At 43.7% G+C, this 19,965-nt stretch overlaps 1 protein-coding gene across 1 annotated transcript in view; it reads right to left on the bottom strand.

Moving 5' to 3' along the window:
* Positions 1–4,441: 4,441 nt before the first annotated feature.
* Positions 4,442–19,965, bottom strand: part of ATP10A (ATPase phospholipid transporting 10A (putative)) — a 188,843-nt gene continuing 173,319 nt past the window's right edge. Inside the window, exons 18-22 of the mRNA XM_028495093.2 lie at positions 19,225–19,425; positions 17,135–17,215; positions 16,952–17,056; positions 16,328–16,515; positions 4,442–16,183 (exon numbers count right to left, since the gene is read on the bottom strand). Of these exons, the coding sequence (XP_028350894.1) occupies positions 15,565–16,183; positions 16,328–16,515; positions 16,952–17,056; positions 17,135–17,215; positions 19,225–19,425 (1,194 nt within the window). The 3' untranslated portion in view covers positions 4,442–15,564. The remainder of the gene's footprint in view (positions 16,184–16,327; positions 16,516–16,951; positions 17,057–17,134; positions 17,216–19,224; positions 19,426–19,965) is intronic.

The raw sequence follows: 19,965 nt of genomic DNA on the forward strand, positions 1-19,965 counted from the left end.
CATCCCAACAGTGTAATGGATCCACCTGACAGCCTACAACATTTTTGCATTTCTCTGAATGTGGATTATATGCTGGAGCCCGCATGACCAGCATATCTTGTGTCATTTGTTATTTTTTTGTCATTTAGTTTTGAAAGGCAAGATGCAGAGTCAAAAATCTTTAAAACTAAAAACCAACCTCTTCTAAAATAATTAAATTACAGGCTAGGAAATATTAATTTCTGAGGTAAAAGACTAATTGACCTGGGGTGTCATAGAATGCAGCCTCACTGGAGGTACAGAAGGCAGAGCAGAGGACAACTCTTCTCTTCCTGAGCACAGCTCTTTTCTTGTCCTCCTCCTTAGCTAGGGTTGACCCCACCCTCCCTCCAAAAAGGGTGAGAACCGGTGAGAACCAGGAAGGGGTACAATCAAGTGAGCAATCTAGGCCTTGTGTGCTGGTTTAAGGAAGAACTGAGGATGACAGATGGTTCTTAACCTCAATTTACCTAAATGTTGATTTTTAAAGACTTGACATATAAACACATACATGGAATAGTAGTGCAAGGCAAAATTAAAGCAAAAACAAATCAAAAAACTGAAGAAAGTTAAAATCCTAATTATAAAGAAAACCAGAGTCACCTGAAATCCACCCTGAGTTGAGGTGACTAAACTATCCTAACTCAGTGCGTGTGGGATGGGAACACAGCTCATGTAACTTGTAAGGCAGGGAGCTGCCTTCCTGTCAGGGTGGGAAGGCCACAATGTGCCGAGCAGGACCGGGCTTGGTTAAGGTTTTCCTTATGCCAGCCAGTGTCTGAACCATGTCATAAACTTTCCAGTGAAGGTCTCCACCTTTGTTTTTATTAATGAGGACAAGAGGAAAGAAATACCATAATAAACGTCTTGAAAACACTTTGTCATTTTTCCAAAACACTTTCTTCAAGTTAGGTATAAACTAAGATCAAATTGTTCAAAAGTGTTTTAGTGCTTTTATGTACAAACAAAAGAAAGAAACCAGCTTGAGATTATGTTAAAACTGCAGAGTTGAGATCAAAAAGGAATCATAACATGCAGGTCCTTCTGAAAGAGACACTAGGGACTTGTGTAACAGTCTACATGACAGAGAGGTCATCCTTGGGCAGGGCAGAGGCAGCCATCCTGGAGGCAGTGTTCATTCTGAGTAAGATCTAAGTCCAGAGACTGGGAGGGAGGTGAGCAAGTCCTGTCTTCCTTGTGGCTTGCTCAGACAACCCAAGGCCATCAATTAATTTAAGAAAAGAAAAGTGGCTGGTGGAGACAAAGTTGATTTCATAATCTGTGAATGGGCCCCAACCCGAGATGGGTTTCTCTGTGGTGGCAGAGTGAACACTTAAGGAAAGGACTTGAGAACAAGTCCCAGTATGGAGATTATTCAGTGGAGATGCAAGAAATGCAGGATGAGGTGAAACTGAGTCACAGTGCTGGAGCTGGCAAATGTGTGAGGGGCTCAGGAAGGAGGCCATGGAACCCTCCCTCCTTGGAGGCACAGACAAAGGGAAAGGCCAGGGCAGAGCCAGGTGAGAGGGAGGGCCTGCCTCCCTAGCCCATGAGAGTCAGGGACTCCAGGACCTTCCCTGTCCCTGTCTCTGTTCACTGTCCACAACCCCACCCCCCGGCTCCTCCTTGGCCTTGCTTGGTCTAATCCGCTTCTAGTGGAAGTGGAGGTGCTCTGTCTATGGGACTTGTGGCCTCTGCAGATTTATAGTTGGGCCACTATTTTATACTCACTTCACTGTCACAAGTACAGAAACAAGCTGCTTATGATCTTCTAACTTCTACAACTACTTTTTTTCTCTGCCTGTTCTATTAATTTCTGAGAGAGGGTCAAGCTATATTTGTGATTTTTTTCTATTTCTCCCTTCTGTCAATTTTTGTGGCACGTATTCTGAAGTTCTGTTATTAGGTGCACACCATTCAGGATTGTTATGTCTTCCCAAGAAACTGACATTTTATCATTAATTGTCCCTCTTTATGTCTCAAAGTCTATGTATCTGCTATTGCTCCAATTATGTCACCTTTCTTTTTTTGTTATTCCTTTTTTCCATATTGGTACTTTCAACCTGTGTCTTTATACTTCAAATGCATATAGTTGGATCTTATTTTTTTTATCTAGCCTGAAAATCTTTGTCTTTTAATTGAAGTTTTTAGTTTACTTACATTTTTTTTTTTTTTTTTTTTTTTTTTTTTTGTGGTATGCGGGCCTCCCTCTGCTGTGGCCTCTCCCGTTGCGGAGCACAGGCTCTGGACACGCAGGCTCAGCGGCCATGGCTCACAGGCCCAGCCGCTCCGCGGCATGTGGGATCCTCCCAGACTGGGGCGTGAACCCGGTTCCCCTGCATCGGCAGGCGGACGTGCAACCACTGCGCCACCAGGGAAGCCCCTAGTTTACTTACATTTAATGTAATTATCAATATGATTGGTTCAAGTCTACGATTTTGCTCTTTGTTTACTAAATAGTAAACAAATGTCCATCTGTTGTTGTTGTTCCTTTCTTCCCCCTACCTTGTGGGAAGAGGGGTGTGATCCTAATAATTTTTAGTCTTTAAATTTATTTTCTGTATTTTTAAAGCTGTACTTCTTGTATCATAATTGTTTATTTTCATTTTTAATGAAATATAGATCCATGCTTTTCTCTAGAACTCCCATTTCAAACACTGTATTGTTCTATGGACTGCCAGAGTGGGGATTCAGATTTCCAGTTAGAAAAATATGATCATAGTGCCAAGGAAGTTCAACACAGAGTGAGCATAAAACTAGGGACTTCCATCTCCAATGTAGAGAGACAACAAGGTGTTATAATGAGAACTGGAGTATGCCAGAGGCTCAAGCATAGTTTGCAAAGGTAAAGTAAAGTCAAGAAGAATTTATTCTTGATTTGGGAGCTATTTGAGATGAGGATCCTCTGAGACTGAGGAGGTCTCTTGGGAAATGGTCTCAGAACCTCATTTTCTGGAACATGAAGGAAACAGGATTGGGCAGAGTGAATCACTGAACTGTGATTGGGTCATAACAAAGGCTTTGGCTTGTCCCACAAGGAGCTTTGGAGCTGGGCTGACCCTTCTATGCTGTTCAGAATTGAGGCAGGAGGCCAGGCCTTGGTACCATCACATAAACCAAGATGCAGGTTGAAATCAGGAAGGAAATGTGAGCCTGGGAAGAAAGTCTCTTTAGCTGAGGGCAATTTCTAGAGAGAGACTTAGCAGAGAGCTGTTGGTAACAACACTGCCAGGAGCTAGGGAGTAAGTGTTACTGCCCTGAGAGGACCTGGGGTGTAGGCAGCACATCACAGAATCCATGACAGCAGTTCAAATTGTCTCTTTTTTTTAACCTAGGATGGCCTATCCTAAAAGAGTAGAATTCTAGAACTAACAGCACTACATTAATTATTTACTTGGACTAATGTTCCAACTAGGAAAAGGATTCCAAAGAGGAGGAAACATTTGTGGATTTACTATTACTCCTGCTGAGCCAAGACCATAATTCCAATTTTGTGACACTGTATCTAGTTTCCACCACTACACCATGCTGTCTTTCAGTGATTAGGATCCCTCCCACCAAAAAAAGGAGATGGAAATACAAGTCCAAAAGGTCCAGTGAATGCAGGTCCAAAGGGTGTCAATTAAACTAGACAATCCCTTAGTGCAGTTTTGATTGCACAACATACCCATTACCCCCAAGGCCTGCATATACTGTGTGATGGGGCTTGTGTCTCAGTTCAGCTGATAATGTATTTAGAACATAATCTGTGCCAGGCTTTGTACTTGGCACTTGATCACATGTAATTAAACATATAGTAAATGGTTTCTAACCTTTCCATCACAAAGAACCTCTTTTATTACATTTCCCTCAATGGACCACTTGTTTTAAAATCTATCACTTTTAAAATAAAAGCTGGCTTTTAAAAACGACAATTTTGTTTTTCTGTTGTAATGAATAAAATCCATAGATAATAGCATGGTATAAATTCAAGTCAAAAGTAAATATATGTAACATGACATTCGACTTTGCAGCTTTATCACTGGGAAGAATACAATTTCTAGTAGAGTTTTTAAAATATAGGAAATAACTTGATTTTCCTCTAGTTCTATTTCCAAATTAGGAATTCCCAGATTGGGAACCATTGCTATAGGGTGTGGCAGAATCGATATGGTACATAAAACTCAATCACACCATACAGAGGACCTCATGAAGTTATTATAAGTTATTACTAAATAGAATTTAAGTAAATAAGCAAGTTGCAGAAATTTGGGAAATAATGAGAAATCACCCACAGTTTCATCACTCTTATAGTCTTTATCAATCCAAGTTTTATTTTTTACATACATAGTTTTAATCCTGCTTTTTTTTTTTTTTTTTTTTTGCGGTATGCGGGCCTCTCACTGTTGTGGCCTCTCTCAGGCTCTGGACGCGCAGGCTCAGCAGTCATGGCTCACAGGCCCAGCCACTCCACGGCATGTGGGATCCTCCCGGACAGGGGCACGAACCCATGTCCCCTGCATCGGCAGACGGACTCTCAACCACTGCGCCACCAGGGAAGCCCTAATCCTGCTTTTTTAACATCACTGTTTCATATACGTTTTCCCCTATGGTTCATAAACATTGTTTTTGGGTATGTGAAATCTCAAATATTCCCAGAATCATTTAGTCATACTCCCACTGATATCACTCTAATTGTTTCCAAATTTTCACCACTAAATATGACAGGTAATGAATATCTATTCAATAAAATGCAAATAATGGATTATTTTCTTTAGATTTAATCACCAAATTGAAATTATTAGGTAAAGAGATTGAATATGTTCAAGGTATTTTGTTGTACCTTGCCAAGTTTCTTTCCAGGATTGTTCCCACTCAAAACTATGAGTGGTCAACTCATCAGTCTTTGGTCAAATAGCATCTTGATATTCGTTTTATTGATTCATAGCAGTCATTTGTCTCATAAAGTTCTTCTCTTCCTAGTTATTACAGTTTTTCTCAATGGGGTTGATCTTTCAATTTTGGTTATCATTTAATACACAAATGTTGAAATATATTTTAGTCCAATTGACTGAGTTCTTTTTTGGTTTTTTTTCCTATCATTTCTCACTGGGAATGCCATCCCTCCTGTTAGACTTCCTAAACAAAGCCCCTGCTCTGGGCTGACTGTTGGGGTCCCAGGGACTGGGTGGGGTCATAGACATGGCCCCTCATGCTTCATGGGAGTATTGGTGTGTGAGTAGGATTCTGACACCAATTCCAATGTGTGGGTTTCCCCATACTGCCAAGTAATTCTCTGACATCAGCTAGATATCCTACACTCAACTCAAATCTGACACTACCCAGTGATAGCATCAGATTCCACAGATTAAGGGTTCAGTCTCAGACTTCAGACACCAATTCCAAGTCTAGGTTGTCACCTGTGCATCTGAATGGCTATAAATCAGAAGTTCCCCTGACCCCCTCTTTGAGTTCCATTAATTTGCTAAAGTGGTTTTCAGGACACAGGAAACCAGTTTATTCATTAGATATTATAAAAGGATATAACTCAGAACAGTCAGATGGAAAAGATTCACAGGGTGAGGTATGGGGAACAGACATGGAGTTTCCAGGTCCCCTCCAAGTGTGCTACTCTCCCAGCCTGGAAGTTCTCTGAACCCCCACCCCCATCCAGTCCCTTTGGGTTTATACAGAGGCTACATTACATAGGCATGATTAAATCACTAGCTATTGGTGATTGAACTCAATCTCCAGCCTCTCTCCCCTCCCCAGGGGGTTGGGACTGAAAGTTCAGACCCTCTAATCACTTAGTTGGCTTCACAGTCAACCTGCCCCCATCCTTATGTGCTTTCTAAAAACCATTCATTAGCATAACAAAAAACACCTTACTGCTCTCTTCACAGGAAATTCCAAGAGTTTTAGGAGCTAGGTGCTAGGAACAGGACCTGTCTAATTATAATTAACAATATCAAAGTGAGCCTAAGTGATGTTTGTAGGAGCAGCATCCTGGACAGTCCAGGTTCCGGATTATAATATTGAACAGTGTTGGCAAATCCAAAACGTGCAAATGAGAAGCCAAGAAGGCTGGGAAAGAAGCTGTGTGGGGCTCTGCTCAGGTTCAGAGGGGCTGTGGGAAAAGGAGGCTGGGGAATGCCCCAAGCCAAAGGGCAGGCAAAACCTCAGGACCCACCACATGTGCCTAAGGGCTTTCTCTTCAGCAGTTTGAGGATAGTTGATTTCAGTTTCTTCTAATTTTACCATGGTTTGATCTCTTACAATTTTTAATTTATTTGGAATTTAATGATATGGACATAAGAATAAATTATTTTTCTACACTGTTGACCAGTTACCAATGAGATTTTTAGTAACTATTTCTCTCCCTCATTGATTCTTGATCCTTTCTTAAACCTTATACATTAAGTTCTTGTATGTAACAGGATACATTTCTTTCATTTCTAGTCAGCTCATTTCTAGTCAGATACATTTCTAGTCAGATACATTTCTAGTCAGTTCTGTTTATGTACCTTTTTCTGAATTATTACTACACTATTTTAAGTATCAGCGCTTTATATTTTACTATTTGGCCTCTCCCTTACTTTTACTTTTTAGAATATTCTTTGATATTTTTGCCTGTATATCTTGCCAGATAAACTCTAGATCATTCTATTAATTTCAAAAATACCTAAACAAGGAAAAGAAACAAAAAAGAACTAAACATTTTTAAAGGCTATAGAAATTGTGTTTGGAATTCAGTACCTTTGTAATACTTAGTTTTCTTTTTTTTTAATTGGCCATGCCACATGGCATGTGAGATCTTAGTTCTCCGACCAGGACCAGGGATGGAACCTGTGACCCCTGCAGTGGAAGTGCGGAGTCTTAACCACTGGAGCACCAGGGAAGTCCCCAATACTTAGTTTTCTAACCTAGAAATGAAGCAAGTCTTTATAGTTAAGACTTTGGTTAACATCTTCCTAAACTCTGGTAGGTTGTCTTTATACTTATTTAGAGTATTCTTAGGTTTTAAAATTTTTGTTAGTGTTGGTGTTGTATTGGTGAATGAGAACTTTTCCTTTTCCCCATCATGCTCTATAGAAAAACTAGTTTTTTTCCCTTGTAGTTAGTCCATTTATTGCTTCCTCTTGTTAGTCCTGAGAACCTTCTAGTTTATTCATTTGGATTTTGGGGTATACAACCATAATGAAACAGGAGGGAGGGGGGCAGAGCACAACCTTTAAAAGAATGACATAGCCATAGGACATGACAAAAACTGGTTAGAACCAACTAGATCCAACATGGCAAAGGATTTGACTTCCAGTAGATCTTGAGCCTCATTAAATGCTTATTGTAATATGTTAGCATGCTAAATGACACGCCCACTAATGCCATGACAGTTCCGAGGCCGACCATAAAAGGCCAAAAAGTGGGCAGTGGCCCAGTTCCTGGAAATCCCTTCCCCTTCACCAAAATAGTTGGAATAATCCTCCCACCCATTAGCCTATGAAATTACCCAGCCCATAAAAACTAACCACTTCATATTTCAGGGCCTCTTACCTTCTGAGATGGCTCTCACTCTGTGGAGTGTGTTTCTCCCAGGGCCATTTTTACCTTTTGATATGGACCACATTCTGTCTATGGAATGTGTATCTCTCTAAATAAATCCACTTCTTACCTATCACTTTGTCTCTCACTGAATTCTTTTTTTCCATGAGACATAAAGAACCTTAGCTTCAGTAACTCCTGAGGCCAGGTGTGTGATTTTTCAGCTAAAAGACAGTGGGTTCAAGTCCCAGTCTGTGTTCTGGCCATGTTCAAGTCCCGGCCCGTGGGTTCAAGTCCCATCTGAGGTGCATAGTTTCAGCTGGCGACCATGAAGGGACAGTGATAAGGTAAGAAAATGTTGAGAGCTAGGTCTTGGTCGTAGAAGGGCTTGTGGGATTCCATGAGCCAGGTGTACTGGGGAGTATGCTGTGCCGATGTCTGCCCATTTTTGATGGGCTGGTCAACCCTGAATGCTTCGGGGCTCTGATCAGGAATCTAGGTTCAGACCAGAGGAATAATGGCAATTGGCATGGTTTGCTATAGAAAGATGGTGTGGAATGGCTATGCTTAGGCACATCCAACAGCAGGTCCAGGACAGAATTATTACTGCAGGATTTGATAATCTATACTCTTCTCCTTGACTCTGGTTTTTCTCTTACATTCTGTGTTCATTCCTGTTTCATTTCTTTCTTTCTTTTCTTAACCCCAGAAGATGTGTGTGGCTGCCAAGATGTACTTTTTATTGACAAGTGCTGACCCTTTATTCCCGACTTGCAGCTAGGCCAACTCCCGCTCATCATCAACACTGTGGGGGACACCTCCTTTACCATTCCTTTGTGGCAACTTTTTGGGCACTAACACCTGGTTGGGAGACTACCTTGGAAGGGATAGCACCTAAAATCATAAGTGCAAATCTTGACCAAATTGCGTGGTGGATTTTGACATAAGAGGGGAACTTTTGGATAGCATGGAAATTAAAGACCTCACCTCAGGCTTGGGTCTGAAATGGCTCAAGCCACATCAATCCCGACCAATACCCCTCTGGATCATATTCTCCGGGATTGGGGGAAAAAATCAGACAACAGGAATTAAAAAGGAAAAAGACATATTACATTATATAATCAGGTTTGGCCACAATATTAGTTAGAAAGCCAAGAAAAGTGGCCACTAAATGGGTCCCTGAGTTATGATACTATATTGCAGTTAGGTTTATACTGCAGAAGAAAATTAAAATGGAGTGAGATTCTGTATGTTCACATTTTCACGGCCTTGTATTTAGACATGAAACCCAAAGGAATTTAAGGAATGTGTAGCTCAGAGGGATAACTCTAGGAAGAACACAGAGGACATTTTAACTGACCCACCCTATGGGGCCATGCAGTACACTGGGTGGGGAACAGTGCCATTCCTGAGGTAGACCCACAATGGAATTACCAGGTAAATTCTATTGATAAGAGATAGACAAGACCATATGATTACCTGTTTAATAGAGGGCATGAAGAAACTTACAGTAAAACCTGTTAATTATGAAAAGGTAAAAGAGATCCAACAGGGACAGGACAAAAATCCTGCAGTCTTCCAAGGGAGACTAATGGAAGCTTTTAGGAAGTATATGAACACAGATCCCTCCTCCCCCGAGGGACAGGCTCTTTTGGCTCTGAGTTTCATAGCCCAGTCTGCCCCAGACAGTAGGCACAAAATTCAGAAGGCAACTGCTGGTTCTCAGACTCCAATGAATGACTTGCTTCAATTGGCTTATTAAGTTTTCAATAATAGGGATATGGCCGAGAAGGCTGAATGCACCCAGCAAAATATGCAAAAGGCCCAAATGCTGGCAGTGGCTTTGTCTGCTCAGAGACCGCCAAAGGGGAAGCCAGATTTTTGGGGCCAATCTAGCCCTGGCAGACCACTAGGCCCACGGGCACCCAGACAGGACCAATGTACCCTGTGTGGACAAACAGGGCAATAGAATGAGGATTGCAATCATTACACCCTTTGCATATAGCCAGGACATTGGAAGGGGGAATGCCCCAGATGCCAGAGAGTGATGGGGGGCCCCTCGGCCATTGATGGTTTTACAATCAGAAGACTGAAGGGGCCCAAGGCCAAAGGTGGCTCTGCCTAGAGATACCATCTATATAACTAATGTTGAGCCTCGGGTGGTCACTGATATGGTGGGCCACTTTATAAAATTTCTTATAGTTGCTGGTGCAACCTTTTCAGTCTTAACCCAAAGGACTGGAAACCTTAGCAATCATAAGGAGTATGTAATGGGGGTGTCAGAGAAGAGGCAGTGGCACACTTTCCTGGAACCCCTTTTATGCAACATCAATGGCCAGATGTTTCTACATTCCTTTCTCTTTGTGCCTGATTGACTCATCTCTTTAATGGGAAGAGACTTATTAACTATGTTAGGGGCCACTCTGTTTCTTGAGGGGCAAGGGAAACACCTTCACCACCATATGATTCTAACAGAAAGCAGAAAAGTAACAGATTGAATCTGGAGCTAAAATAGAAGACTTAGTAGACCCTGGAGTATGGAATACTGAGGTTCCGGGCTTGGTCAAAGATTTCCAGCTGGTGATTATTAAGTTAAAACGGGTTACAGGGTGTCTAAATATAAGGCACAAATTTCTTAAACCAGGGAAGATCCTCAAAAGTGTCTGTGAATACATTACAAAATGGGAGGTCACTAATCGAAGGAGACTAACCATAGCTGATATTTGGAGCCTGATAAAAATTTTCCGGGGAAGCCCTTTTCCCTAAGCTAAATGAGGGAAAGTAAAACATTACAACATAGGTGAATGAATGTGTCAGTCATTTGATATTATTGAGGTGGCCACCCAATTGTTAGAGGGAAAAAAAAGAAAAAATTCATTTTTCTGGCCTTAAGGGAACAAAAGTCATCCTAGGAGGAAATTGCCTGTGCCTTCTCAAAGATACAAATGTTCTACCTGGTCTTCTCCAGGAACACTTATCTCCACCATCTTTTAAAATACAAATTTTGAAAAAGGGGGTAATTTAGAACTCGACTTGTCAAGGATAAATAGAAATCCTAAGTGTCTTTTCTGTAAACATTAGTAAATGAGTTTAGCCATCTAGACAGGTGACCTTGATTTATTTCATCTGCCAGAAGCCCAATTTGAATCCAATCTCTTTTGTAAATGATGGGTTTTACATTTTTGTACCTGACTCATGGCTGAAATTTTGAGACAGGAGCTATGAGGTTTTTGTTTGTACTTATCTATATATGTGTTATAGATGTATGGTACTGTCAAAATTCATAAAACAGCTCTATTTAATTGGCTTTAAAAATTAAGTGCTTATATACTCATAAATGTGAAGAAAACCAGCCAAATGAATTTCAGGTTCACATGATCTGAGAAATATTCAGTACTGAATGGATATCTGGTATTAAAGCTAGCCTAAGCTTCTTGGTTTGATTAATATAGACACGTCTTTAGAGTCATCAATGTTAAGTATAATACTTGTGTTGTACCTAGGTTTACTGAAGGTCAAGTTTATGTTATTCCTATTGCAAATTTGTCAGTAAGAAAATTAACTCGACGTGAAAAAAACTTTTAAGGAAAGTAAGATGTATGTTTTCAATGAAAGAAGGTGTGAGGAATAAAAAAAAATACTGAAAAAAGAGTTGTGCATGATCAGGATTTTCTAAGATGGGATTAAATTTAGTTGGGCAAATGGATTTTGTTGGGAGTAGGCTGAGGCAAGACTGGATTTGGTTTCTCCCTCCAAAGTTTTCTTGAAATGCTGCTTTTGATAACAGATTATGTAAATTTCTTTGCCTTTAAGTGACCTGTTTTTGCTTTTGAGACCTCTTTTAACTTTGGTTAAGGAATAAGTATTGTCTCACAGTGACCTATGATGGTATTTGACCAAGTATTTTAAAACTTTTTGACAAACTCCCCAAAGATCAAATTTTAATTAAAGTTCTTTTGATTTACAGCTAACTTTGGGATGCTTTAGAGGGCCCCTGAGGCATCTCAAAGAAAAATACTTAACTAAGATTATTTGGTATGTTAAGTCAAATGTAATCATTTGTAATTCTGGTTATTGTAACCAAGTTTCTTTATTAATTACTCTGTAATCAGAGGTTTAACCATGCCTTTTAAGTGTTTTGTCATTTATAGATGGCTATTTTTGTACTCTAATGCTGTTACAAAAAGTGCTTCATCATCAAGAAGATTCATAGGAAGGCTAAGGAAACAGTAACAACAGTTCCATATCAAGATGATGGCTGTGCGAGGATTCCAGCCCATACCAACTTAAAACAAGGAGCTGTCCTGTCCCTGGGGTCCCTAGATCAGGCATCTAGAGATTTTTACTCCCTGACAGGCAGGGTCGATCCCCCTACTCAGCCTTGAAGTAGTTACAGAGATGGACCGTTGCCCCTCTACTTCCCAAAAGAATATGGGAGTAAAATCTCTAACTAGGGAATGAAAGAGGAGGAAAGGGGGCAGGGTACAACATTTAAAAGAATGGCATAGCCATCGAGGACATTAACTGGTTAGAACCAACTAGGTCCAAGATGGCAGAAGATTTGACTTCCACTAGACCTTGGGCCTCATTATATGCTCATCATAATACATCAACTAAATGACACACCCACCAGTGCCATGACAGTTTCCAGGCTGACCATAAAAGGTCAAAATGTGGACGATGGCCCAATTCCTGGAAATCCCAGCCCCTTCCCCCAAATAGTTGGAATAATCCTCCCACTCATTAGCCTATGAAATTACCCAGCCCATAAAAACTAACCACCCCATATTTCGGGGCCTCTCGCCTTCGGAGATGGCCCACACTCCATCTGTGGAGTGTTTCTCTCTAAATAAATCCACTCCTTACCTATCACTTTGTCTCTCACTGAAGTCTTTCTGCCATGAGACATAAAAAACCTGAGCTTCACTAAGTCCTGAGATCAATTAAAAGACAGTGGGTTCCAGTCCCAACCTGGGTTTTGGCTGGGTTTGAGTCCAGCCCATGGGTTCCAGTCCCATCTGAGGTGCACGGTTTCAATATGTGTAAGTAATGATAATTTGGTCTCTAATTCCAATATTCATTCTTTTTAAAAGTTCATGTCTTATTGCATTACCCAGAAGTTCCAAAAAATATTAAATAATACTGGGTTATAACAAGCAACTTTCCTTTATCTCTGATTCTAACAGGAATGCCTTTAGTGTTTCAGCATAAACATTAGTTCTTGGGGTCACCACACATTTCCTAAGTGCATTCTAAGAGCTAGGTTCTACGCTACTGCCAAGGGTGTAAGGTGAAGAGGACACAGATCTGACCTCCAAAAACTTAAAATTGGTTTTGTATAATGTCAAATACTTAGTCCATCCATTTTGTCACCAAGAGCAGAGGCAGCCTTTATTTTGGATTTGTAATTAGGATTGAGTGACATGACATGTACTCTCCAGGGTTCTTTTGAGATAATCATGGAGTTCATCTCTGCAGTATGTTCATTTGAGATCAAACTTAGCTGCCTGTGGTAATATTATTGTAGGCTTCTATAAATATTCTTCATACTTTGGGCAGCTAACTGCCAATGCCCTTTATGATGCTTTTTTTCTCTGAAATGGCCTTGGTAGGCATATTCACAAAGCCACTTCCTGGATCGTTCCACTTCCCAAGAGGAAGTATCTATGGAAGAAAGATGTCTTTGGAAAGAAGGTAGATTGTGAGTGCAGGAAAATCTGGAAGCTGGGGCATTTTGAATTCTCAGATACTCAGGTAAATAGGTGTCTAGTTCTTCTAGACCATTACCTTAATTCAGGAAATGGTAGAGTTGTGTATCTTCCCAGGGAAATTCTTTCCATATGTGTTGCTCTAAGAAAACATAAGGTGATCTCAGGCATGGGGGGAGGGGGTGGGCTAGGACAGCACCACTTTCAGTCCTGGGCATTGCTGGCTGCTGAAGCCCCTCCACTCCTTCTTCTCTCTTGCCCCACTAACAGGACCCAGAAATTCCTGAGTATCCACTCATGCAGCTCAGGTACTTGGAGGGAAGCTGACCTCTCTCTCAGATCCAGCCTGGAGCCCGTCAGGACATTCTCACAATTTGCCAGTAACTGGTTTAAGGCTGTCCTGCAACTGCATGAGGTCAAGGAAACCAAGACTCTGCTCAGGATGTGGAGAGTGGCACCCTCTCTCTCCTCTGGAGCATGATGTGAGCACATGTCCTGGGATGGTTCCAGTCATGTCATTACCAAGAACAGAGCCAGCCTTGGGATCAAGCTGATCCCAGAAAGCTGAGTGCAGGGAGAAAGGGGAAAGCCCAGGTCTGAGTTGCATGTTCAATTGCCCTGGAGCCCACCTTCTCTCTGGCCTTGCAGACATGAGGCCTGCCTTCCCTTTCCATCTGACCAGATGAGGTGCATCTTCTGTCACATGCAATGAGCCACACATGCTGGGTAACCAGCCATTATTGCTGGCATGCTGTGCTCAGAAACTACTTACTCCTGAGATCCTCCGACCTCTGCAAATTGCTGCTCCGGGGACAGGCAGCCACAGGAGTCCTAAGCGGGAGCACACCCTGCTCACTTCACATCCCCAGGCTGAGCAAGCAGGCAACTCACAATGGCTGGCAAAGTCAGAGAGGGTTCTGAAGAGTAAATGCTATACAACTGCCTTGGATTCTTATAATCTTTTCCTTCTCTTTTTCTCTGTTTAGAGACAGAAGTAATGACTCATAAGACAAAAACCTAAAGAGCCCAGCCTCTTGGTGCAGGGAGCTGGTGTAGCCCATGTCACAGTGTCCCAATGTGCAGCTTGCATGTCACCCAGCTGTTTCCTCCACAGGGTCTAAAAGGACTTGCCATGAGGAAGTGCCCTGGAGTACTCAGAATATGTTCTGTCAGTGTAACCGAACAGGACCCTAAGGGGTCTTCCCAGGACAGACCCCTCCCCCATATTCTCTGCTATAGCTCCTCTCTGAAGTACCTAGATGATAGTATCTGATGCATATTTCCTGAGTTTTCCAGATGCTGGTACCACTACCAGAAGGAAGAAATTAATGCTTGATGATCATGAGCCCTATGGATTGATCACCATCAGAGAATTGTGCAGAGCTGATCACAGACCCTGGAATGTCCCTCTCTCACCTGGCCTTTAAAAATGCTTTGTTGAAACCCTTTGGTGAGTTTGGGGTATTTTTGAGCACGGGCTACCCGTTCTTGCTTAGCCCTGCAATGAACTTTTCTCTGATCCAAACTCTGATGTTTTGGTTTGTTTGGCCTCACTGTGCGTCAAGCACATGAACTTGCATTCGGTAACATAAGGTCACGTATTAATAATACCACACAACAGTGGCAACCCGAAACGCTCTCTTTGCAAAGTGAAGGTTGTTTATTGCTTGTTATGATTTTAACAGGCGAGACCCTACATAGGAACTATAATACCTACAGGTGGTCTTTACCAAATGCCTGCATAGAGTAGAATGTTGGAATGAATTTCGTGTTTGTGTGTGTATGTGTGTTTTCCCAGAGTTCTCAGTTTCCCTTTCCTGGTGAAGCAGAGCCCACCCTCCCAGTGGTGGGATTGAGAGACAGACAGTGGGGATCTCTGCTGGGGCCGTGTGCACGCCTGTCACCTCCCCTCACATCGTCCACACCCGCCCAGGGTTCACTGTGCTCACACGCGTTTCCACTAGGGGAAAGCAAACATCACACATGTTGAAGAAAACCAATCAGACTGCATTTTCTTATAAAATGAGATGAAAAAATAAATCTAAACCCACCTCTCAAGTGTCGCTCTTCCTTAAACTTTTATATACGATAAAGCTCTTTTTTCTTTTCAATATACTCTAGTTAGAAATTTTAAAAAATAAACTTTCTTTTCTGGTACCTTTCATTTCCTGTGTTAGCCTTGGAAATATATAAAATACATCTCACTAGAACTCCTCTGTGCAAATAATAAACATAAATAATATTAACATCTATGTTATAAAAAAAGCATTTCGAGGTTTTCACCGCTGCCACCGCCAGCTGTAGTCCCTGGAAGGAGGTCCTAGAAGTAGTCCGTGGTCTGCCCACTCAAGCCTTGCAGGTCCTGGTCTGGCTGCGGGGGGCTGGGTAGGAACTCGCCATCCCGCTTGTCCATCTGTAAACCACTTCGAGAGAACTGTAGGACGCTTCCCAGCCCGCTGACCAGAGAGAGGGAGGAAATCCAGTTGAGTGAGCTGAGGCTGGGCAGGCTGAAGATGGACGACAGGGCAGCTGCCCTGCTGGCACTCGTGGGTTTCATCTTGGAGTCCCCTGGACAGCCTTCCGGGATCACCTCCCCTGGTGAGGAGGACCCCAAGGTCTGGCTGCCCAGCCCTTCCAGCAGGGTGTCCTCCCTCAGAGACACGCCCATGTCCACCACGCTGGGCTCCCCGCTGGCCTCTGGGGAGCAGGCCGACTGCTGTGCGTGCCAAAACACCTGCGAGCTACAGTCCTGGGAGAAGGACCCTGAGGCACTGATGCTCCTCTGTTCTGATGGTTCCATCCTCGGTTCTCCTGGGAGATGTCCCTGAGCAAAGGTCTCTTTGGGAGCCCTGAGATTCCTGGGGGACCTTCTAACCAACTGGCGTGCCAGCTGCAGTTGGGTGGGGAAAAGGCTCCCCTGCAGGGCTTTGAAAAACAATCTGGAAGGAACATATAGAACACAGTCAGCTATTGCTGCAGTGGGGCCTTTGAGCTTCTGAGACTCGAACAGTACAGGAACACAACAAAGGAGAATGCTGTCAGAGCCCACATGGGACCCAAAGGCCACTGTCCCTGATACCCACCTGGGCAGCAGCGCGGCGATGGGTGCTATGAGACAAATGAAGTAAAACACAGGGTTGCCCATTAATGTCTGCATGGTCCAATAGGGGTTGGATGGAGGGTAGCACATTGCACAGGAAGCATTATAAATCAAAGCCACGGTGAAAAATAAAAGGATACTGAAGCCACAAGCCATCCAGTTGAGCCAGGTCTGAGGGGGAAAACGAAAGACAGGACTTTTACCTCAACAAAAATGCACTGGTCCTCTGCAAGCGGAGGATGTAAGAGGGCGTAGTGGGAACAGGGTAGTCAGTGGGGCATGTAGCCTTGAGAACTGGTGGACCGGCCTGAACACAAGTGGGGAGATGGAAGTCAGGTGCCAAGGGAAGGAGGGGGAAGGAGAGCAGGGGTGGAGGGGCTTGGGCAGGCAGAAGCCCAGCGCTGCCCGGGACAAGTGCTGCTCCCACACCCTGGGCTTGCGTGTGCATGTCCGGCCTGTGCATTTGCTTTTGTTCTCATCACAGTGAGGCCAGCTTTGCAGTCCCCCCCAGCCCCCAACTCAAAACTCTGCTCAATCTCTCAGAATGTGCACGGAAGTGAGCAGATCGCAGACCAGCCCCCTTCTGGATCAGGCCCACAACTCTCACCCAGGTCTTGGTTTCTATACCCAGGTGCAGAAGGAAGGTGAACAGCGCGATGGCGGTGATGGGGGTCCCCCAGGTGAACATGTCTGTGTCTGAGTCGTGGTAGGCCTGAAAGACAGCGAGGTCCTGTGTCTGTGTGTCGCCAGATAAAGCTGGTGGGAAAGGCTGGGCCAGGTGCCAACTTACCAGGTAGGGAATGAAAAAACACACGAGGCTCTGGAAGGTAGCATCAGCCATGTTTAACCAGAACGTACGAGGCCGATATTCCTGAAACACAAAAACAAGCACGGAGATTACAGGAAAGACCTCATCTCTTCAAATGGTTTTCCGTCACCTACAGGGGCCATGAAGGCACAAGTCAAGCACCCCAGGGACACCTAATTCAGGACCTTGGAGAGGGAGATCCTGGAGTGTGGAGGGCTGGTGAAAAAACACTACAGAAAGGCCTGCAGGGGCACATGGGGCTGAGTAAGTCACTGCGAGCATTTGTGCCCACAAGGCCTGCTACAGCATTCTCAGTCAACAGCAGAAAGATGAAAACGCTTTCTAAATCCCATAAGGAATTTCCCTAGACAGGGACTAGTGCATGAAATTCCGGCATCTGTCCCAACCTGAGCCATCTACTTTGTCAGGGGTTTGCTTCCCTCCGTTGGTGGACCCGCTAGAATATTTCTTAAATATAAGCAACAGAGAGCAGGCAGGATGAGCACTTACTGAGCACTTACGAAAGCCAGGCCCTTCCGGTTTGTCCCCAGGACAAACTCCCTGTGGCCACCTAGGACGTGAGGCCTGGCTGAGTGCAAGAGCTCCCCCAGGTGACAGGTGACAAGCAGAGGCCCTCCTCATCTACCTGACCCTCAGCAGCCCCTACGTACCCCAGCCCAGGCTGCCTGTGGGGAAGTCAACTCTTCAGTAAATCAATTCCGAATGAGAGACCATTGTGGGAGATGCGGGGATCCGTTCCCTGGGCACTCGTATAATAATTCCAACCAGCCCAAGAGAAGCACTCACAGGGCTTTCTTTAATGGCCAGCTAGGAAGAGCTGGTAATTAGCACGTCAATCTACATGATGTATTGACATTAACATGTATTTTACATCATCTGTTTGTGTTCACTTGTTCTTCCCAGGGTTTCCCTAAGGGTTTATTTTCCCATTAATCCCCATTCAAAGGAAATCACATTTCTTTGAGGGTGTTTTAGAAAAATCTCTGCTCTGCCTGCAGTCATCCCATGTGACTTAGATTCCAAACGGGCTTTCCTTGGGCTCCTGGAGACTCCTGGTGTAAAGACAGTTTTCACCTCAGTATACTTTTTAAAACATCTTTTTTTTTTTTTTTTTTTTTTCAAAAAGCTTTAGGTAAATTGATATACAAAAACCACACAGTTTTTTTTTTTTTGTGCTATGCGGGCCTCTCACTGTTGTGGCCTCTCCTGTTGCGGAGCACAGGCTCTGGACGCGCAGGCTCAGCGGCCATGGCTCACAGGCCTAGCCGCTCCGCGGCATGTGGGATCTTCCCAGACCGGGGCATGAACCCGTGTCCCCTGCATTAGCAGACGGATTCTCAACCACTGCGCCACCAGGGAAGCCCCCACACACTTTTAATGTACACATTTTAATGGGTTTGGGCACATACATGCACCCCTGATACCATCACCACAACCAATCAACTCTCTACTTACATAAATGCATTGCAGTCAAGAGACAGAATTCATTGTTTTCCTCCCACTGGTCAGATTCTAGAATTTTAACTGTTTGTTCCACATTGTCCATTTTTTTTCTTGGAAGATTTTATTTTTTAAATTTTATTAGAGTACAGTTGATGTATGATGTTGTGTTAGTTTCAGGTGTACAGCAAAGTGATTTATTTATACGTATACATATTCTTTTTCAGATTCTTTACCCATATAGGTTATTACAGAATACTGAGTAGAGTTCCCTGTGCTATACAGTAGGTCTTTGTTGGTTCTCTATTTTATATATGCTAGTGTGTGTATGTTAATCCCAAGCTCCTAATTTATCCCTCCCCGCCAATGTTTCCCCTTTGGTAACTTAAGTTTGTCTTCGAAATCTGAGAGTCTGTTTCTGTTTTGTAAATAAGTGCATTTAGATCATTTTTAAAAATTGGATTCCACGTGAGTGATATCATATGATATTTGTTTTGCTCTGTGTGCCCAGGGTGTCCATTTAAAGGCAGGTGTGGGGACCTGAACTTTCCAGGAGCTGGAAGTGGAGCGTGGAGGGCCAGGAGATGGGGTGGGGGGAAGGCGGGCTTCACCTCCATGTTCTGGCCGCTCTTGTAGAGCTGCGGCTTGGTCAGCAGCACGTCAGCTGGCACGTCCTTGTCCAGCACCCCAGTCACAAGCTGGGGAAGCGATGAGAAGAGCAGATTAAAGAAGATCAGATACCACTGGTCAATCATGGCGGACGCAGAGAAGCCACAGTAAAACTGGAACCAAAACAGCAGGCCCACGAACATCTGTGATCAAGGGAAAAGTAGGAACAAGCAATTCTCGGCTGCCCTGCAGAATCTCGTCCAAGGGAGTTGAGGGCTTTGCAGAGTCTGACTGTAAAGACTGAATTTATAGGCAGAAGTTGTCTCCAAAGACAGCCCTCACTTTGGTGCCCTCTGTCTCTCCCTCCCCCTCCTCCTCCCTCCTCGATCCCTCGAGCATCAAAGACCAGCTTTGGGAGCTGGGAATTCCCACCAACAGCCCTTGGAGGGATGGAGTCTTGGGCCCAAATGCCACAGATCGTAAGAGAAAACAAAACAAAGGTGTGGCAGGGTCTAGGGTGGCTCCCATCTCAAGAGGGCTGGCTGGATACCTCACCCATCATGAGGCTTCTTTCTTTGTGCCCCTCTCTGTGGCACTAAACCAAACCTACCTGGGCTACACCCTGGATCCTGCCTCCCTCTTTTAATGAGGAACAGTGTGCAATTATTGACTCGCATGGAGGGGAGGACACACACAAGCATGGCGGTAAAGTTGATGGTGACACCAACATCGCTGCCTTGACT

Source organism: Physeter macrocephalus, chromosome 11, assembly GCF_002837175.3.
Source record: "Physeter macrocephalus isolate SW-GA chromosome 11, ASM283717v5, whole genome shotgun sequence".
NCBI classification, from domain to species: domain Eukaryota; kingdom Metazoa; phylum Chordata; class Mammalia; order Artiodactyla; family Physeteridae; genus Physeter; species Physeter macrocephalus.